Source organism: Catharus ustulatus, chromosome 5, assembly GCF_009819885.2.
Source record: "Catharus ustulatus isolate bCatUst1 chromosome 5, bCatUst1.pri.v2, whole genome shotgun sequence".
Lineage (NCBI taxonomy): Eukaryota > Metazoa > Chordata > Aves > Passeriformes > Turdidae > Catharus > Catharus ustulatus.
In genome coordinates, this window is record NC_046225.1 from 19,134,389 (window position 1) to 19,155,574 (window position 21,186).

A 21,186-nucleotide genomic window follows, 5' to 3' on the forward strand; every position below is an offset into this window, starting at 1 on the left:
ATGTTCTCAAGATCATCTGTTCCCTACAATGGGTTGCTGTCAAAATGCTTCTCTCTCACTTTAGCAAGCTCCTCAAAAACTTAATCAGAAGAAACCTTGCAGCAACAAGAACAAGTTTGATATCTCCAAGTATCAGTTTTTTCATTCATGTCTAAGACTCTAAATTGCATGTTCAAATTTGAATATGGTTAATGACACCATTTTTTCTTGGTTTGTTTTGTTTGGTGGTGTGTTGTGGTTTTTTGTTGTTTGGTTGGTTTTTACCTGTAGAACTTAATATTTATTTTGTTTTTCTACTGTCTGGTTTGCATTTTTTTCCTGATTCAAAATACAGTAATTTCATGCTTATAAGGCGCACCTTAAAGGACTAAAATTTTGATCGAAACCCAGAAGTGCACCTTATAATCCGCTGTGCCTTATATATGGACAAAGTTCGGGAATTTGCCAACCCAGAAGTGCGAGCTGAGCCACGTGCCCCCCATGTGGATCGGCAGGGCTGGGGCGGGGCTGCATGGCTCGGCGGGGTTTGGCGTGGCTCGCATGATTCCGTTACTTATTGGTTATTTTGTTGCGTGTGGCTCCTTGCCGCAAAAAGAAAAAAAATGCACCTTATAATCCAGTATGCCTTATATATGGAAAAAGTTTGGAAATTTGCTGACATCCGGAAGTGCGCCTTATGATCCGGTGTGCCTTACAGTCATGAAATTACTATAGGTCTTAAAAGAAAGCTTTGCCCAAGTTACTTAACTTAGTGTGTTCAAGTTAGTGATTTTGAAGGCATTAAACACATTTTTGTCATCTTCAGTTTAGAACCACTCCAGTTAAAAAAGACATTAAAAATCCTAACCAAGAACACAACTCAAAACCTATAACCTCCTCCTCCTAAAACTCTCCAACCAAAAAAATGCAAACTCAATCTCTTTTCCAATGAAATTTTCAGATAAAGAGGGAGCTATAATAATAGCTTACTTACTGTTATTTTAATATCAGTGTTCCAAGATTATATGTGTTAAGTGATAGAAATAAAGATAGGTACATTGAATATACAGGTTTTTATTAGATTTTTCTAATTTTGACAGGCAACTAATTATGGAGTGTGTGAACAAGTAACTCCACATCTGCTTAATATTGCTTAATCTCTAAAATGGGAAAGTAATTATTCACTTGCATATGGCTTTTTATAAATTGTTCTTGACAGGTGATAGCTTAAACCAAACACATGGTTCTAGGTCTCATTAAAAAATCTAATGCCAGAGCTAGTTTCTCAAAAGTATTTGTGATCTTGGGGAGATTAAAGTTTATTCCAGCTATGGACCTGGTGGCAGACATTACAGAAGCCAATGGAAGAAACACCCGTTCTTCATTTTTAACAGTTTGTGTTAAAATCAGAAATTCTGTCTTCATTTTAAAAAATGTGCACACATTTCTAATACTCTGGAAACTACTTTCTAGCAGAATTTGGGTTTTAATTGACTTGCACTGAGGGTTTGGACATTTCAAATGAGTGAATTTTCAAAGAGCTTGTATTTTTGAAGAACTGTTTGGTTATTAAAACAAAGGATGATCATAAATTGCAGCAGAGAGTTTAAGAAAATTTAAAGCAGGACTTTTTGGTCATATTCTGATGTGTCTCATGTAGGATGACTTTTTCTTACTCTCCACTTCTCATTTTGCCTGTTCTAAAATGGAATTACAATAATTTATTGGGTGCAATTTTTGAAATAATTTTTGTCAGCTTGTCGGAGAGATATTTTCTGAGAATCTATTTTTTATACAACATGTTAATGACGAGTCAAGAAAGTAGGAAATATTCTATAAAACTTGAATAAGAAATACCAAGATTATATGGCACCATCTTTTATAGAAAGCGGCAAAGAATTCAAGTATTCAACATCCTCAGTCATGAAGGCACTCCGAGCCCTTAGTCCTGAATAATTACAAAGAAAATTTCAGAACCACATGGGTTGTACTTTTGCCAAAATGATAAAATATAATAAAATTAAGGGAAGTAACAGTAGTTCAGCAAAATCTGTGCTGAGAAGTAAATATGTCAAGTAAATATATTAAATAAAAATCTGTACTGAGAACCATGTTTTTAGAAGTAGGGTATTTGTACAATTTTTTGGAAAGTGGCTATTTCTTGGGGCAATTTTGGATGTGTTTTTTGTGTTGAAATTGGAAACAGATTGCTTCCAGGCTTGTTACTCTTTGTGAAATAAGAATGAAAGAAGTTGCATATGTTAATTTTCAGCTTGAATGTAAATTGCCCTCTACAAGACAGTCCTGTCCTGTCTTGCAAGAAAATGGGCTAATTTGTTTGGTTGCTCCCATTTCCACTCAAATACCATGTTTGTGTGTAAATTGTCTGAATGTCTCTCCTACACAAGAATAGAAAAGCTGTTTAAGTAAAGGATTATTTTCAGAATCTCCCTTTGCATATTCAGTAGGATTCATAAAACAGTTTCTCATCACTGCTTTCTTCCCCATCTTATTTAATTCTTAACCATGGCATTCATATCACTGCACATTGTATTAGATAGATTTTTTAAAATCCATATATTCAAAGGTTACCTGTTGGTTCTTCTCTGTGGTACAAAAAGAAGTTGGGCATGCTTCATCATTGGGAATATTCAAGGCTGGCTTGGATGGGGGTTTTAACAACAGGATCAGATTAAAAGTGCCCATGTCTGTGGTCTTTAAAGGTCCCTTCCAACCCAAACCATTCTGTGAGTCTGCAGCATGATGACTCTTCACTGTCTTATTTTTTTAGAGGCAATAGGCAGCCAAATTTACACACTGTGTAGTACTCAAGAAATACTTTCTTATCCCTATAATACCCTCCCAATGACAATCTTTAGTGTCAACACCTGTATCTGTGTTTTAAGCCAGGCTTCTGTAATCCATGAAATGATTAAAATGTATGCAACAAAAGACTTGTGAAATTTTCAAGTGAAGTAGGAAGTGAAAATCAGAAAAATGCCCTCCAGAAAAGCCTCATGCTCTCATCTTTGCACTTTCATGTCTGTGTGTGTACACAGGCATATGTTAGTGTTTTAACAACATCTCCAGCATATTGGGAATCTCATTCAGCTGCTACAGGAGTGAGGTGCTGCAGCTGCCTCATGTCATAAAGAAATGGTTTGGCAGCAGTCTTCTCTTAATCTCTACCTAGCAGTGTAATTAGTTTCTTTGTAATTTTGCACACACAAGCATAGCAACAAGTGTGAGAGTGGAAGTCAGTAGGCAATGACAAATGCTTAAGAACTGTTGAGGAGACTTTTTTTGGGATGCAGTCATCCTTGTTGATGCTTTGTGAGGTATTCTTCCATTAACAGGAAGGAGCTAATAAAAATGATGAAATAGTGTATTGAATCAGTGTTTGCTCTGGTTTGAAAACAGCATTTAAACCAGCTCTGAAAATGCATTATAAGGTTGTTTTCTAATATTCTTATTTTCAAAAATGTACATACTATTCAGTAAATTTATGATCATCACATTAACTTTCTGTATGGGGTATTAATAATATGGCAAGTCTATCTACCAAACCAGATGCTTTTCGCAGCTAGACCCTAACTTGATAGTTGTGGATATGATAGAAAACATGAAAAGCTTCTCATTATTTTCAGCTCATTTATTGCATAATGAATGTGAAGATATTATCACTGTACTTAATCACCCCATCAAGTTTAAGAGTGGAATAGTGCACAGAAGATATCTTAATTTTATACTGTGAAAGGTACATTGCGTATAAAATGTATTGTTTATATGATAATATTGTGTCCTGCTGCATTTACAGAAGTAGTTAACTGTCTCTAATGCTCCAACAGGTGCTTGTGCAGCACTTTTCAATCTACAGGAATAAATTTAGTGGCTCTGCAATTTGTGCAATCAATTAGTTAGCTCTTAAAAAGAAAAACAAGGTATATGTCAATTATTATTTCTTTGATATAGTAGTTTTTACACTCCTTTTTGACTTGAAGACTCCTTAAGCTAATGAGAGTGTTGAGCAATTGAGAAGGGACTTTATTACTTACCTGGAGATTTTCTAGAATTGCCTTCTAAGGTACCATTGATTATATGTTGCATAGAAAGAAATGCATCAGAATAGATGGCTCATGGTGAGTTTAGGGGCTGGCCTGTGCCAGACTGGATCCTTGTGGGTCCCTTCTAATTCATGATATCCTATGAAGTGCATTTCTTGCTAAGATCAAAATGTTTTGCCTTCCTCTCCCTCTGTATTCCTCTTGCTTATACTTGGTAGCCAACAATAACACATCAGAAAAAGGGATTGGCAAATGACAGCTGTTTTTTAAATGAGATTAACAGGATTCAGCAGATGATTTTGACAAATTGTACCATTTGCTACATTAAATATAAGTGTAAAATGATGGTTTAGAACTTGAGAACAATTAGAAATATGTCAGGATGAGCTCAAAATAATTCAATGGTGATTGGAAGGAGTTCGTGCTTGTGCATATGTGCCTGACAGACAGTGTAAATAAGGAAGATAAGATCTTAGTCTGTTCTTTCCAAATGTGAACATAACTCCCAATGACACGGATGTGTATCCACAATGTTGTAGAATTGAATAGAAAAAAAATATCCATTGTGCATCCTGGTATTGCAAACTGAGCAGTAATTTTCAAAATTTCCTAAGCTCCACAGAACTCTAGCACCTTTTGTGTGCTGAAGATTAACTGACCCCAGACTACCTTCAATCATATTAAATTAAGGCAGTGCAAAAACAATTGCTTCTATACCTTTAGGCTTGTATCCAACCTTATGTAGAAATTCAGTATCACCTTATAATTTATAGGTGTGACCTACAGTACCTGAAGCATTCTCTCACTGTTCAGAAATGCTTAAAAAGCGGAGTCTTCATTTAATTTGTCAACCTGTCAAGCTACAATTCTTCCAAAACTTGGTTGGTATACTCCAGAGAGAACAAAAAGGTATAATACAGTGGATACCCTCCTGAAGTCAAATAATTTAAAACAAATAAATTTTCAAAGCCAAGCAGAACAGTATCAGTTGTTTTACTTGAGATTGGGACATTAAAAAACAACCTTTTGGCAGAAGAATGGAGAGACTTTTCTGTATTTAGATGACAACTGCACTTTTCTGACTTTATGTATTTCAAACAGACTTTGCCTCTAGCAATTTGCCAGATTGAGACACCTGCAAAATTCTTTGTTTGCCACTGTTTCAAATTTTTCAAGTTAGAAAATGAAAACAGTAATGGGAAGGAGTTGCTTCATCACTTCTGTGATATTCCAGTCATATAGATGATCTGAGCATGGGTTAAGTGCTTATAAAAGGGACAGAAGTAGACTGTGTGTTTTTATGGTGCAGCTTCCAGAGGGAGCAGAGGTATCTTTTGCACTGGTTTGGTGAGTGGTGCCACACAAATCTGGAAGCATTGTATGAAACTCAGCAGAGTCTTGTTTCCTGATATAGCTTGAGAGAGACTATTCATATACCTAAAGTTAGGTTTGTGCATTCAAAAAGCATTTGCTAAACTTTGGTGTGAGCAGGGAAAATATTGACTCTCCAGTCCAACTCTTTAACCCTTGATTTAATTGTTGTGTTCAACTATGAGGGTAGTTTCTCTTAACATTAGTAATGTACAGTTTGTATACATACACTAGACTGCAGAACTAGATGAAAAGATCCAGAGGGAGGGTGGATTCCCTAGAATATAGTGTGGGGAATTTTGTGTTGGGATGGCTTTTTTTTTCCCCTCCAAGTATTCTGATGAGGTGTTGACCTTGTATTTAATAATTTTGCTGCTGTCTTTTCTTTTTTCCCCTTTGCATTAAAAGTGGACACAGTTGTTGTTATTTAAGGAATGCATTCTGTGCATTCTGGAGATAGCAGCGATCTCTATGAAGGTATACGTAATGTATGGTCGCCCATACATGTATGGCCACCAGTCTCAGGGAAACACACATTGCTCATGGTCTGGGAAAATATCCTCTCTTCTCTGTCAGAAGCAGACCTTTAAACAAAAATTAAAAATTACAGTAGGCCTGATGCTTCTCTTAGTTGATCAGTCTTGTGTCAGTGGTAATCAAGAAACTGTAGGGACGTTTTCCTGGTCTCATCTGTGCTGCTAAAAGTAACAAGGAGAACTTCCATACATATGTATAGATTTCACGTTGGCAAACACATTCTCTTAAGCTGATTGTTTTAATTTTCTTTTATAAGTCTGATAAATAGTATGTGCTAATGTATTGCTCAATGTCTTTATTGTGCTTGTTAAAATAAGAGATATTTAAAGTAGAAAGACAAATGTTACCTTTACAACTTGGTGGGCATGGAGACATTACATTCTTTGCAGAAGGAGATGGTGCAGGTGCTCCTCAGCCTACCCTGCTGTCTCTTTTAACATCATCATGGGAGCTGTGAAAGCCTTGAAAAATTAAAATGAACAAACAAGTAATGTTTTCAAAAATTTCAGCTTGACCTAGATGCACTGTGGTGCTGAGATCCCTGTGGTGCAGGGCAGGGAGGCTCTGGGGAGCAAGCGCATGGGGCTGGCGGTTCCAGATGTGCAGGATTGGCTCTGCCCTGGGCTGCAACCCCTCGCTGGCCCCGGGTGAGGCAGCCATGGTGCCCAGGGACCTGAGCTGTGCTTGGCATCCGCAGCCTGACGTGCGAGGTGACCCAGGGCACATCTGCTGGGAGTCCCTCCTGATGCACGGGGTGAAGGAGTTCAACTGCCTTAATGCTGCAATGACAAAATTAAGCTTGCCTGTGCTGTCTCTGAAACTTGGTCAACTTCAAAGACAAAGGCAAAGCGTGCTGTTCTCCCTTTATTGACAAAATCAAGATGTGATTGCACATACTCAGCTGCCTATTGGTCAATAGAGAAGCTTAACAGCAGCTCTAAATGTGTCACAGTGAAATTTAGGGTCCAGTTGTACAAGTGCATGCTGAATACCATGAAAACGGGAGCTGCATGCACAAGGCAGGGTCTCTGTGTGTGACTTCCTAAATTCCTACATTACTTCAACCCATCTCTAAAACTCTTGCAGTTGCAGTTCTTCTTGTTGTTGACAATAATGCCATTATAATTGGCCTACTGAAGCTGCATGCATATATTCATTAAATCAGACATGACAGTATGCGATATACCCAGGCATTTGCCACTGTAGTTAAAAATGAATGGATTTGATACAGATTATCCCAACCAGATATTCACATGGCCTAGAAATAACAGGAGATTTGGCTCTACAATGCATGTGAGCATCTCAAATACTGGTTTTAGGCCTCTAGAAATTAATGTTTCCTAACCCAATTTGATATTGGGGAGCTAGACCTGTGGCAATGAGCTCATAGGTCTGAAAGACATTTCAAATGAGATCTGCCATGAAAAGTCAAAACTCTCAGCTTCCACTTCTGAGCATTAACAGCATGGCCATCCTTCTCCCAGCAGCAGTGTTAAATTCATCATTCAGAATAATAATTCAATAGCAGCAGTTGAGAAAACACAGTGGAATTGGTTTCCAGCACTGGGGAAAGTTGGCAATATCAGTGGCACAAAGAACTGTCATAGAATCAGGAGCTTCTGGGAGCCATGAGAGAGTCGCTCAAAAAGTTTTTATGTAGACTTTGCCATTTTCTTCCTTTTTTCTCCAAACGTTTCTGGAACAAACTAGTACATTACTGGGCAAAGCATATATAGCTTTTTTGTTGGTGAGGTGGCTGTGGCCAATCTTGGAAGGTGAAAATCAAGCACGTGCTGAAATCGAACTGTGACCTCAATTCACAATGGCGTTTAATCTGTGTGCCCTTTGAAATAAGGTACTTAATTTTCTGAGACCAATATGGGGCACTGAGGTCCAGAAATGTCACACTTTCATATGTAATAAAATTATAGCACTTGAGAACACTTCAAGCAGCAGACTTTGTCCTTTCTTAGTTGATAGAAAGATGAACAATGGTTTAAATCTCTTCTCACTTCATCCTTGCAATCATGATGTGTTTATCTCACATTTTTGTTGTCTGGACTGATTCCACAAGACTGCTCAAATCACTCTAGAAAAAAAAAATAGCTGATAATACCTAATTTGGTCTATTTTTTTTTGTGTGTGTATGGGTCAGTCGGACAAGGAATCTTTTGAAAGCCATTCTAATGATGTTATTGGTATCTGAACTTATTGAGCATTTCTTTGATTTGGTCTATATAAACTTAAAACGACAAATTTCTGGTGGCATAGGTGAGTGCAAATGAGATAGTTAAATGCAAAGAATTCTCTGCTAAGCCACACGACATTATTGATGTGCTGAGGGTTTTTTATAAGCCAGGAGAGAATTATATTTGTGCTGTCCTCATCCAGATTCTGAAATAAAGCTGGAAGTAATGACATGCTAATAAAACAGGAGGAGGAAAACTGGTGCAGAGTAGTTGCTGTGTCAGCATGTCAGCTCCTGATGCAATCGTGGGGATGCTCCTTGAGCATAGTTAGAAATGACATGTTTAGTGTCAGGCCACTTCCAGCTGAGATGAGCAGCAGGCCTGGAAGAGAAATGAACAGCATTACTTTTGTATAATTTTGAAGAGTTTCTCCCGTTGTAAAGAGTGTTGTTGCATCATTTTTCTAGAGAGTGAGTGCCTTGGAATATCTACAGAAATAATTTTCTTCCTTAGCTGTTACTACTTTCTGTAACAACTTTTCTTATGGCCAGAAGGGTTTATTCTAGACTTGTACTCCATGTGGTCATCCCAGTTCTTTCATTTCCAGCTCTACATGAAGAAATGAGAGAGCATATAGGTCTCACTAGGGAAGTAATTTTCAAGTCTGTTCCTCTTTATTTGTTCATTTGTGTAGTTTGACTTGGTTGAATGACAGTGTTTTGAAAAATACACATAAAACTTCAGGCCTTGGCAAGAAAATGTACCTCAAACATAAGGTTTAAGTTAACCTTAAAATAAAGGGTGCTTATGGAGCTAGAGGTAACAATTTTGATATACATCTTTCACATGAGAAAGATCAATCCTGTAAACTGGAGGCTAATTCCTGAAATGACAGAGAAAAGAAAACATTCCAGCAATATTACCAATGTCCAAACAAACCCTTCCATCTTTTCATTTAAGAAAACATCTTTTCTTTTAGAAAACAAAAAATAATCTCTTCCACCCCCATCTGTAATATAGAAATGTATAGACAAATGAAAAATAGCTGAAACAGGGACATAAAATTATATATATATGAGAATAGTAACAATTTTAAAATAATTCAGGGATTTTGTGGCTTGACTTTCTTTTGGTTTTAGGTTTTCAGTTTTATGTAACTACTGAAATTAAATTGTGAGAATCAATTATATAATAAAATTCTTCTTATCACTGTTTGAAAGTATAATGCATGTGCTGCTGTGCACTGCCATCTCCTGAAAGGAACAGAGTAATCTTTATTATATCTTTAAAGGCTTTTTGTGTGGGGAAGTTAGATTTTCCAATTAATAAGACCTGAATTTCTAAAGGAAAACAATCTAATTTCTGCTTGGATGCTCAGACTACGATCATCTATGAACAAACTGTGTTTAGAACTATGGCATTTAGCATTGTACAAACTATATTTAGAACTTTTTTTATCTGATTCATGTATATATCTGTGTTTTCTTATGGAGATACTCCTACACTAAAGCATGTGTGATGTTTTTGTGAGGTAGCTTCTTTAAAATGTCAGATAAAGTATTGGTTATAGGAAGAATTTTGAAGTTTGCCTCTGAAATATAGAGCCATAAAAACATAAGCAGTGGTCAGAGCAAAAGTGAGAAAGAGCAGCATTTGTGAAAACAGCATGGAGTTTGATCTCACCCAGTCTCTTATAGTCAGGTGCTGCCAGAAGTAGGGTTTGGCAGGCTGAGAAACTGGAGAAAGAGCCTAGTTTATTAGGAATACCTGTGTATGAAAGAGAAGACTGTCAAGAAGGTTAATCCGTTGAGAACTTGGATGGATTCACCAGTCAGGGTTATCTTGGCAGCAGCCTCAGTTGCGCAGTGGAAGGGTGAAGGTCCTAAAGGGAGTTTATATGATGACACACGCAAAAGAAACCTAGGTACTTTGCTGTATCCTCTACTTAATAAACGAGCTGGGTTATTTGGGGGACTAAACCAGACTAAAGATGGTATTTCCCATCTGTTGAATAAGAAACTGCACTTCGCAGTGTTGGCTGGAAGATCTTTGTTTTTCCATGCTGTTCTGCAACACGGTCGACAGCTGCCCTGTGTGTGTGCATGATAACTGTGTATGTTCACTACTTTGCAGTATAGCATTTGTGGCAGAATTACTCTACAGGGATAAAATTTGACTAATTGCTGTAATTATTTTCCAGTTCTTTTTTTTACCCCTTAATTTTACCCTTGCTACTTGGTAACTGTGTAGAATCGTTCCTTGAAATGTTTGCAGGACTGTGTCTTTATTACCAGTGTAGGTGGAGCCCCACAATGAAGCCTGTGTGAGTTTGGTTTGAGTTCCATGAGAATAGAAACATGCTTTAAGACATGTCTTGGACACAGTTTTTTTTGTCCCCTTAAATGCTGTATGTATCAACAAATAGCTGTTTTATGGAGAAGACAGGGTTTGTAATATCTTGCATACCAAGCGTGTTCTCAGTCATGTGCAACTTTGCTTCATGGAGCTAAATAAAGCAAGGGAAAATGGAATGGGGGCAAGGGGAAAAATGAATGTTTTCAACTGAGATTTGCACAGAGATGACAGGTGAATGAGGTGGAGAGGTAAAGAACAGCTGTTCCAGATGGTAGGAGCTTCAGGAGGGAAAATGCTGGAGTCAAAGCGGTCAGATTGTAGGAAGAGATGATGCTCACGAAAGATGAGTGGTGCTGGCAGGGAGATGAGTGTCAGAGGTCAGTGAGAAAAACACACCAAACACTGTTTATGAAGTTTATTTATCTTAAAGTAGCCATTTCTTCTAAATGAATAGTTTTCAGTTCTTCCTAGCACTGATTGTGGGTGTTTACCTGCAGTCATCAATGATCAGCATTTTCTATTGTCTTCATTTGCCTTGACATTGCCTTAGCTGAGTTCTGTATTGACAGCAGACACTTAAGAATAAATAAACACAGTTTTCAAAAGTCGGGTTTTGAAGCAACCCTTCTGTCACTAATCTACTGCCTGGAAGGGAAAGCTTTAAAGGTGCTTGAAAATCTGATAGCCTTGATTTTAAGGTTTCAAACAATCTAGCGTTTGTCATAGGACTATAACACTAATTGAAGCCATCTCTGGATAAATATTTCATACAAAAAGTGAGTGTAAAATGATAGGAAATCAGTGATGTTAAAAGTGATGCTACAGTTTTTTTTAAAAAAAAGCTTTAAACCTCTGGGTTAGTCTTGGGCTTCTTTTTCAGTGCACCTAAGAGCTGGCTAAATGAGCTGGGCACTCTCACTCTGCCAGCTGCCCTTGAGTTTATTGGTTCCCTGTTTAAAATGTTCTGCTTAGAAGTTTTGATGAAATAGGCAGACCATTCACGTTTTGTGAGATTTACAAAAGCAGAACTTATTTTAATTAACCATTTAAATTTAACTTATTGACTTCAAGAGTCAGATGATTAGCTGGGAATTATTTTGCAATTCCTTAGAGGTATTACACCTAAAATAATTTATATTGGCTGCTGACCTGTCCATTGATGGTAGATGTTAATTCTACCTCATTTTCCCAGTGCTACCACGTTTTTAGGCTTATTCTCAAGTTGTTTGCACTTCATATTTTTAGTTGTCAGTAGACATGATGTTAAATGTAGATTATAATCCACTGTAGTCATTCAGTATATTAAATGACACCTTTTGGAAAAAACTAAATTCTCATCTCATGTCCATGCTCTTATACTGATCGTTTACTTTGTACCTAACTAGTTTTCCCTGGTATTTCTAGCTGGAATCAATGCTTCCCTTCAATATACATCTTAATTTATGTCAGAATGTAGAAATTCTGTGTATTGTGAAGCAACTTCTGGTCTCTGGATAGAAAAAAACTGCTCTTAAGGAGTGAGGAAGGGATGGTGTTCTAGAAAAAAAGTGTCTTAAGTGCTTATGATGAATGTTTTGGGATACAGCAGGTAAAAGGTACAATGTGATTTTTATTCTTTTTCTTTCTTTCCTCTATAGGGGCGATTTTTGATGAATCTGCCAAAAAAGATGAGGAAGTTTTTCGAATGGCAGTAGCCGATCTCAACCAGAATGATGAAATCTTACAAACAGAGAAAATCACATGTTCAGTGACATTTGTGGATGGCAACAATCCTTTCCAGGCAGTTCAAGAAGGTAGGACAACTGAAGAGTTTTCCTACTCTTGTTTCTGCTGTTACTTGAAAATATTACCCCGATAGTTTCCTATCTGTATGGGAATTTGTCATTTTTGTTGACTTCTTTTTATATGAGTTATCAAATAGTGTATTTAATTTTGGATTTAGCTGTTTTGGTTTATGTTGGTCCTAGTGACTTTGTAGCTATAAGTCAGCTTTTATCCATTTTCTATGTACAGGCTGTTGAAATGTGCTAAAGAAGTCAGACACACTTTGCCTACATCTTTCCTCTTTTCCAGGCTGTTTTGAAGTTCCTTGTCAAAATGATGACTACTTCCCAATACTTTTTAGTTTAATTTTGTGCGCTTAATGGCAGTTTGTTGGGAAACATAGGATGTTACATGGATAACCTTTTCAGCCCATATACCTGGAAAACTTACACATTTAAAAAAAAGGATTAGAAAGAACCTGGTGACTCTAAGTTGCCTGTGCCCAACATGATTTTGTTCTCAGCCTGTCCTTTGTGTCATTCCACAATTACTGGACAAGGGATGACGACATTGCTTTGGGCTCCTGTGGTAGTGGCAGGATGATAACAGAAAATAATATTTGAAATCCCTCTGAGCTGGATTAGTAAATCACTGGTGTGACTGAGCAGTTCTCTGGAAAGACAGCTGGGAGAAGTCTTTTGAAATATGGATTCAAATTTGGGGTCTAAGGATTTGTTATTTCTTTGCTCTTCTGGAACAGTAACTTCTGCCCAAGATGCCAAAGTTATTTATTGCAAGTATATTAACAAACTTTACTTAACAACAAAACTAAGTTTTTATGGTTTTCTAACTCTGTATTGCCACTTGAAATTTAAGGGAAATATACAATTAATTTCTCCAATATTCATGAAGTCACAGGTTTGGCTTCAAGAGATTATTGAAAAGCAATGCTAGTGAAAAAGTGTTTAATGGTTATTTTGTTGGGGTTTTTGGTTCATTTTTTTTTAACCAAGATGTTCTTAATTTTTCAGAATTTAGTGATTTAGTAACTTTTTGTTCTGTTAAATTTTAAAGTAGCTAGGTCGGTGTAATGAGAAACATTTGAGTCTGTGCTTGATATGACTGAAGCAGAAAAAGGCATGATTTTTAAAGTATTCCAATTAGAATCAATTTCCAACATGAAAAGGCTAACACAGAAACAGGAACTACCTGATTATTTTGGAATACAGAGGGGAAAATGAGTAAGTGAGCTCAATCTTCTTAAGATGTTTTCTACACTGTTGGTATTTAAGCTTTTTTTTTTCTTTTTTTTTTTTTTTAAATCCAGGATGGATAATGCTAGCTGATGCTCTGTTGTTAGCATTAATTAACTCTGAAACTTAGCAATTAATTTCCTGTATCATTGTGGTGGTAGTTGCAAGCTGTTTCATGAAATTATCTTTTAAATAACTTATTTGTAACATAGAGAAACTAGAAGTGCCTAGTAAAGTAGAACATTCCAAATGAGTTAGTGACCAAATATTTCAATATTCAATTATTATTTTATCCAGAAGTTGTGGGTTTTTTGTTGAAAGTATAGTCAACATTTGAAATGTGAATGGAGCAGATCTGACATAAATTGAATTACCATCTGTTGAGGGGGTGAAATGTCTGTTATGATATTGATGAGTTCAATGTTTTCCAGTAAATCTGTTTCTTGTAAATACGTGGTCAAATACAGCTACATGCTGAGCAAATATCATATTCCCTGCCTTTAAAGGGCCCTGTATTTTGTCTGGAATAATCCAGGTGAGGAACAGAGGTTTTAATCTTTTGCATGTATGTATTGGTGATGTTTTGCTTGTTAAAATATTTTACCACAGCTGTGTTTTGTTTTAACTACCCACAGGCAGAAGCTCCAGTATAATAATTTGATTAGTTTGCACTATTTTTTTGCCTGTTTACTTTTCTCTGTGCCTCTATATCTCTCATCCCCTGCTCTTAATTCTAATTCTTATAAATGTTAGTAGCAGGGAAAGGGACCACGCTAACTTTTGCCACATATTGGCAAAAGTGGCATATTGGCATAGTTTATAACTTGGACAAATGCTTAGCAGAAATGCACTGTACTAAACACCAGGAAAAAAAGTTCATTTAAACACTCAGGCCATTCTGGTCTTTTATTTGTAAAAGAAATATTAGGACAAGCATAAATCTCGTATTTTTCAATGTGAGATATTCAGTGTTCTTAAACATGCCTTTTTCATGCAAACATGAACCTTTCCTTGGAATCATAACCACTGAGTCTGAGGTCCATGGCCTGTCCTAGCAAGCAGAGCCTAAATGTTAAAACAATATACTATTAATTTCATTTACTGTTTGCTTTTTATAATTATTTTTATATAAACTACTTGAAGTCTGTTTTGTTTTAGGCTACAGTATCTGGAGTGTTTTAGGTTTTGACTTTTTTTCTTACTATATAAACTAAAGAAGAGCCTTTAAAACTCCCAACTTGTATTGTTTGGTAAAATGCTTATTTAAAGCATTATATCCATAATAATAGCTTAAAATTGGTCTAAAATTGGTCTAGATTGGTCTTTAAATGACCCTTCTCAGGGAATAGAGAGGGAGAAATAATTTGCCTAGGACTATGAATATCAAAAAACCAAGAAGTTATGAGCAAAGACCTCATGAAACAAGACATGAGGTACAGAGTTATTTTTCATAATGATGCGGTAGTGGACAACCTGTATAATTTACTTCACTTTGTTTAGGAGTTACTTGCCAATTTCACTAATAAATGTAACAAATACTCAGACACTTCATAACAATTTTGAGATGTAAAGATAAATAATTTGAGAGAATTTCCAACTTTGTAATATTGTGTTCTTCCCTCTGAATCTGTTTTTATAAATTATTAAGGTGCCCTTACATGTCTTGCACTTGAACCTTAGGGCATCTCTTGAACAGCATTGGGGGCATGATACTACAGCAAAGCTGAGTGGTTTTAGCCTAGAAGACCTGTGAATGACATGTTCCATAATATCACTGGAAGTGCCCTCAGGGACCATTTATAGGCATGTTCTAGTGCACAGAAACAAGAGGTGAAAGACTTTAAATCAGTCTTCCCTTCTGTTGGCCACAGAGAGGGGCAACAGCAAGTCTGCCTTGTCCCATGCCCTTGTGAAAGCTGCAGCCCAGCTGCTGAGATTTGTCACAGTGACACTTGTGGAAATGTCCAATGTGGCAGGTTCCTTCCTCTTTCATTCGTTCTTCAATAAAAAATGCTTCACAATATTTATAGTACCTGTGTGTGAGGTGTCTCAAAATATTTGTGTGCTTGTGTGATTAAGAGAGAAAGAATATTGTGATTGGCTTTTTGTGGTGTGCCCATGTCGGGTACCACAAAGGAAAAGCAGAAACGTAAGTTTTCTTTGTGTATTGATATTGAAAGAAGTAGGGATAGTCAGTATTACATGGTAGCTAGGCAGCGATTTAGCACTATGAAACAAGGAATTATGGTCCAGATCCATACTGGTGCTAATAATATACTAATAATATATATTAGTATAATCCTTACTTCCTTTCCTGTGAGACTCAAATTTACAGCAGTATTTAAATAGGGGTGGGACAGGCCTTCAAAAAGGTTTGAGTTCCACATATTCTTAAATTCTTGTATTTTTTAATAAAAGGCATACTTCTCTTTTTCTTTTCAATGAACTTTTTTCTTTCACTGGGAAATTTGGTTAAAATTAATACTTACTTTCTTGTTTGTCAGAAAAATCACTCTGTTCTCTTATCTTTGTCTTAGTTTTATTATGCTGGTGCTTGGTTCAATACACTAATAATGAAAGCTTTAATTTTATGGTCCAGAGCCTGCTGTTTCCTCCAGTTCTTAATTTATCATGAGTGGTATGGCCATACAGTAACTGAATGGTTGATAGAAGATGTGGGATGGCCTTTGCATTTTTGTGACAGGTGGAGGAGAAGGGGTGGCTTTGGTAGCTTGGACCAGAGGTAATACTTGGGCTCCTGCTGATTCACGTCCTTGGGCAGCACAGTTTCCTCAGCCCTCATACTGCCATTTCCCTTTGCACACTGAGAGTTATGGAGCAAACTCTGCAGGAGTTTTCAGTGCTTGAGGCATCCATAGCATCTGGAAAGCAGTCAGAGCTTGGCCAAAGATGTGTGTCATCCTTGGAGATCCAGTGGCAATGTTTTAACTTCATTTTAACATTTTCTTTTCATTTAGTGCTGGTGGTTTGTTGCATTTTTTTTTTTTAATTTTCCTCTGTTCTCCTAACTCTGTTTCTTGTTTTGACAATATCGCATTTTACTTATCTCAAATAATAATTCTATAGTAATCCAATATTTTCTTCTATAGGTTACCTATAACACGTGACAAATAGATTTGGCTGATGTTGTTTGAAATCAACTTGGTTGGACACATTTTTCTAATACAATCACATATGTGAGGCTTATTTTTCTTTTTTTTTCCTAACCCAACCTTTTTGTCATTCAGGGTAGTCACCAGAGTATGCTTACAGACACCAACTCAAGCCTTCGTAATGGCTTTTGAAAGCTTATTGTGATCAGTGAAGTAAATAAGGCAGTGAGCCATAACTAAATGGGATTCAGCTGTAGAGCAACAGAGGTTTGTAGGGCAGCAATATGTATGAAGGTCACATGCAGGATTTTATTCAAGCAAAGTTTTATGGTCAGAAATTACAACCTGATGGATACATCTGCTTTGGCCTTTAGGACTAGATGAGTATAATAAGATTGTCCTTTCCCATTTCTCTGATCACTGTAGAAATCTGTTTAAATCCACAGATTTCATGGACTGCTAAACTTCTTTTCACTTTGTTTCACTTATTTCTTTATTTCTCAGGCTTCCTTGTGCTGTTTATTAACCAGTACATGTTCGGTTTGAGATTAAACCTTTACAGGGTTGAACTTCTTCAATGCTCCTCCATTTCATTTCTGATTTGCTTTTTTTATTTCCTGATAAAAATGGATTTTGATGTGAAAAGATATACTGAGGAGGGGAAAAAAAATCAAGTAAGATCTGAGCTATAAAAATTCGAGGAAGAAGAGGAGGAGAAGCATTTCAGTAATGATATGAAACTCCTTTGTAAAATCAGGAACTGTTGGAAGTGTTTTCAGTTGCAAATTGCTTCTATCATGAGCACTTCAGATAATATGATAGATTTTTTGAATTACCTGTCCTCTGTGCTTTCTTATAATGTACCAGCAGATGCAGCACTTTGCTCAAGGTGCTGGGTTGAGGAACCTACTACCTTACAAAGGTTTTGCTCTCATTTAGATCTTGCTAACCCCACAAAATCAGTCAGATCTCCAATCTGCGTAATTGTGCCGTGGGAGTCCAAGTGTTGACGGCTTAAGAAAAAAGATCTTGCTATGTTGGTGATAACATCCTGACAGCTGGGAAGGCAGTGGTTGCATGGGACAAGATCAGGGAGAAGGGAGGAGTGAGCACTGATGGAACTAGGAAACGGACATCTAATAGAGGCTTAGATTAGGATGAGCAGGATGCACATTTAACACATTTTCAGCAACAATTTCAAAGCTCTTGTGACCTTTCATTGCCCAGATGTAATCTACTCACAACATACTGGAGGCTGTAAAAGGAGGTCAGATTTATTCTCAGAAAGGTCTCAGTGGTACAGCTGATGCAGTAATTGCTAGATTTCCATCACTCTCCAGCCTTTGGATTTTGAGCCCCAATGTTTCCTAGTTCCTAATTCTTTCTGTAGTAGTGTTTTCTCTGATTGTAAGACAGCTTTCATTATCTTTGTTTCTAGTTTGAAAGCAAACTCTGGCAGCTATAAAACTGCACTAGACTTTCAGATACTTGAAGTTTAAGATAGTTTATATTCAGCTCCCGAAAAAAATTCCTCCAAATCCACATAAAATAAAAAAGTAAAAAAAAAAAAAATCAGCCTATCAAGAGTGGCTTTCTTCAGGATAGTTTAAACCATGGGAGAAGTTCAGCTGTAGATGTTATTGTTGAAGGGCCTTCTCTGCAGTAGGCTTTCCAAATTGCTGAACCAAAGAGGGGAGGAAGGAGCCTTACACAGTGCAGGCTAGGGCAAGGTCCTGGCATCCTTTAGGTGCTGTTGTAGCACCTAAACCCCCCTGAATGTACACTTTATGAATGCTGCATGTGTTTGTTGTGGTCTAAGGAAAGAATACTAGTGTTTCTATGGAAACCACTGTTCTTCAGGTGGCCAGGAGACCCAGTAACATCCCCTGTTACACTTGGCTGCATTGCAGCATTCAAATGCAATGCTGGGACTGAAGGCGTTTGCGTAGGGCTGCACATCAAACCAAGGACTTTGGTGCTTCAGGTTTGCATTACCTACCACGCTGCCTCTCTGGGGTCCTTCCCCCGCCTCTGTGTTCTCATGACTTGAAAACAGCAGGAACAATTTTTCTAACACTGAAGCCATTCGCCATTTTTGTTTGCCTAAGTTTGGCTTGACTTAATTTTTATGGCAGATTGACTTTATCAGAGCTTCCACTTTCAAGTGATAGGCAGGAATTTTAATAGGCTTGAAAGGATTTCTTTCCCAGACTGTTTCTTGAAAAGCATGTGACTGAGACTATTAACCTCTAACCCCTTTTAGAAAGGTGGATCAAATAAATGAATAAATGCACGCTGGACAAGTGTGATGCCTTTTAATGGTGAGGTGCAGAGCGAATTTTATCACATTATTGTAGGAAAACCTAGACGGGCTGCTATTCTGCAGTACTTAGACTTTAAATCTAGATAGGATCATTTCTGATTTTGCAATAAACATGTTTCCACTTGCAGTTCACAAGTGCCCAATATATGTTTTCATACATTAAGCACAGAGCTTCAGTCTGCTGAGTTAATGTATTCTGACACACTGCTTGGGGTTTACTTTTAAGAGAGCTATGCAGATTGTGATGTGATTAAATAATATCAGTAGTATGTTTAAACGTTTAAAGCCACTGTGCCTGGAGGGTTTTTGGGGTATTTTAACAAACAGAAGCATAGAGACAAAGTAAATGAGAGATGCTTTATCTTCCTAGATGCCAATTATTTAACTAGCCCCCTGAGCTATCAGTTCCCTAAAGTATTCTCCTTAAATAAGTAATGGACACCCTATCTGGATTTCCTCCTCATCTTTTTGTGAAGCCATGTCCACTAAAATCACCAGAACAGTCAATCATCACTGTCCAACCAGACTTGTATATTCCCAGACAGGTCTCACAGACTGCAAGCTTGCAGCAGGTTGTGGCTACTACCAAGTAATGAACTGCTGCATTCAGCTGTTTTCTGCTGTACAGAGTCCTCCTGAGTCCTCTCATAAGGTTAATTGGACATTTTGTTTGGTTTTTTTTGGCCTGGCTAAATTCTATGAATAAAGTCAAAGTCACCAGGTCCTTTTTTGACCAGTTTGGGTACAAACATGGGTTGGTGTCCTTACAGATCCTTATTTGCTGCATCTATTTCAGTGCTTGTCTAAAAGTCAATAGACCTAATTAATTTTAATTAGTTTATTTCTTAATTTAATTATCTCCTTTGAGCCTTCCTTGCACTTCTTTATTCTCTTCTCAGAAAAACTGGTTTTGTTATAACCTGTTAGCTCTTTGGTCACTGTGTTCTTAGTAAGTAGAGCAGTCTGTATTTGAGGCAACTGGGTATATGTGTGCTTTGAATAATTTTAGATGTACTCCTCTCTCTCTCTCTCTCTCTCTCTGTATTACCAGAGACAAAGCGTACTTTATGGAGGACAGTAGTGTTTTAAAATCTAATTTTGGTAATGAGGAAATGAGCCATGACAACTCTGAGGTGAAGCCTGAAGTGAATTATGAAGGTCATTCTCTTAGATGGGGAAATTAATTATATTTTAGCTTGGTTCCCTGTTACTTAGACCCTTTGCATTGTACACTACCAAGTGATTTTGACTAAATGTCAATTTATGAAAAATTGTATGGGCAAAAGAGTGCAGTTACAAGGACAGATTTTGAAACTAGTGTTTTTAAACACTAATCATATCAGAAAACCGTAACCTTTAATGTTATCTTTTTGAAAGGATACCTGCTGTGGGATTTTAATGCTCATTCATTCTGACTATCACTGGGCCTTTAGCTCCTGTGATTACAGGTTCTTCTGAAACTTACTTTTCTCCTTAAAATCCAATCTTTTGATATTCTTCATGATGTGGTCTGAAAGAATATTGAAGTGAGCCAAACCACTCTGAAGGATGCAGCCACTAAGTGCAGCACTTGCAGAGGCAGATGAAACAGGTAGTGTTGATGGTAGTTAACAAGCATTTGCTCTGAGCCTGGAATAGACATGGGAGTCTTGCAGAGCCTTTCATGTTCTATTGGCACACAAGTGGGAGTTTAGGCTTGGGATCTTTATGTAAGGGTATAAGGAATTAACACATGGGGCTTAACTTGATGTGGAAATTAAGCACCTGTTTAAAAGCTTTCCTGAGCAGGGATATACTTAAGCAATCCCAAATCGGTGACTTAATTTTCTTTGGCAACTGGTATTCATTATTTTGTTTACTTTAAGGGCTTATTTTCTCCAGAAACTTGTAGCTCTTTTCAGCATTTTCACATCCTGCACCTCTGGTTGTCCAAATGTGCCAGGTGACTGTAGCTCCTCTGGTATTCCTGAAAGCAGAAAATATGGCTGCAGGTCATTGCTGTGCCTTGTGACATCTGGAAAAAAGTTTGAAATGACAATGGATCTTCCAGAGTACCAGGCCACAAAACACAGCTAAATAAGTAAAAGCCTACAGAGGTTTGTCTTCTGACACTGTGTTTCACAGCAAGAGGGTTATGATGTACAGATCTTGGTTGTCAGAGACCAGAGAGCTCAGAAATTGCAGTTTCCTGTTACAGGTAAACAATTTATGTCCTTCCCATCCCTCTGTGACCTGGTG

At 37.2% G+C, this 21,186-nt stretch overlaps 1 protein-coding gene across 4 annotated transcripts in view; it reads left to right on the forward strand.

The window, feature by feature from the left end:
- GRID2 (glutamate ionotropic receptor delta type subunit 2) overlaps positions 1-21,186 on the forward strand; it is a 698,066-nt gene that overhangs the window by 127,288 nt on the left and 549,592 nt on the right. For all 4 annotated transcript variants that reach the window (XR_004417944.2, XR_004417943.2, XM_033060210.1 and 1 more), the window contains exon 2: positions 12,133-12,288. Coding sequence is in view for 2 of the 4 variants with exons in the window: in XM_033060210.1 (XP_032916101.1) it covers positions 12,133-12,288 (156 nt within the window). In the remaining 2 variants the exon portion in view is untranslated. The remainder of the gene's footprint in view (positions 1-12,132; positions 12,289-21,186) is intronic.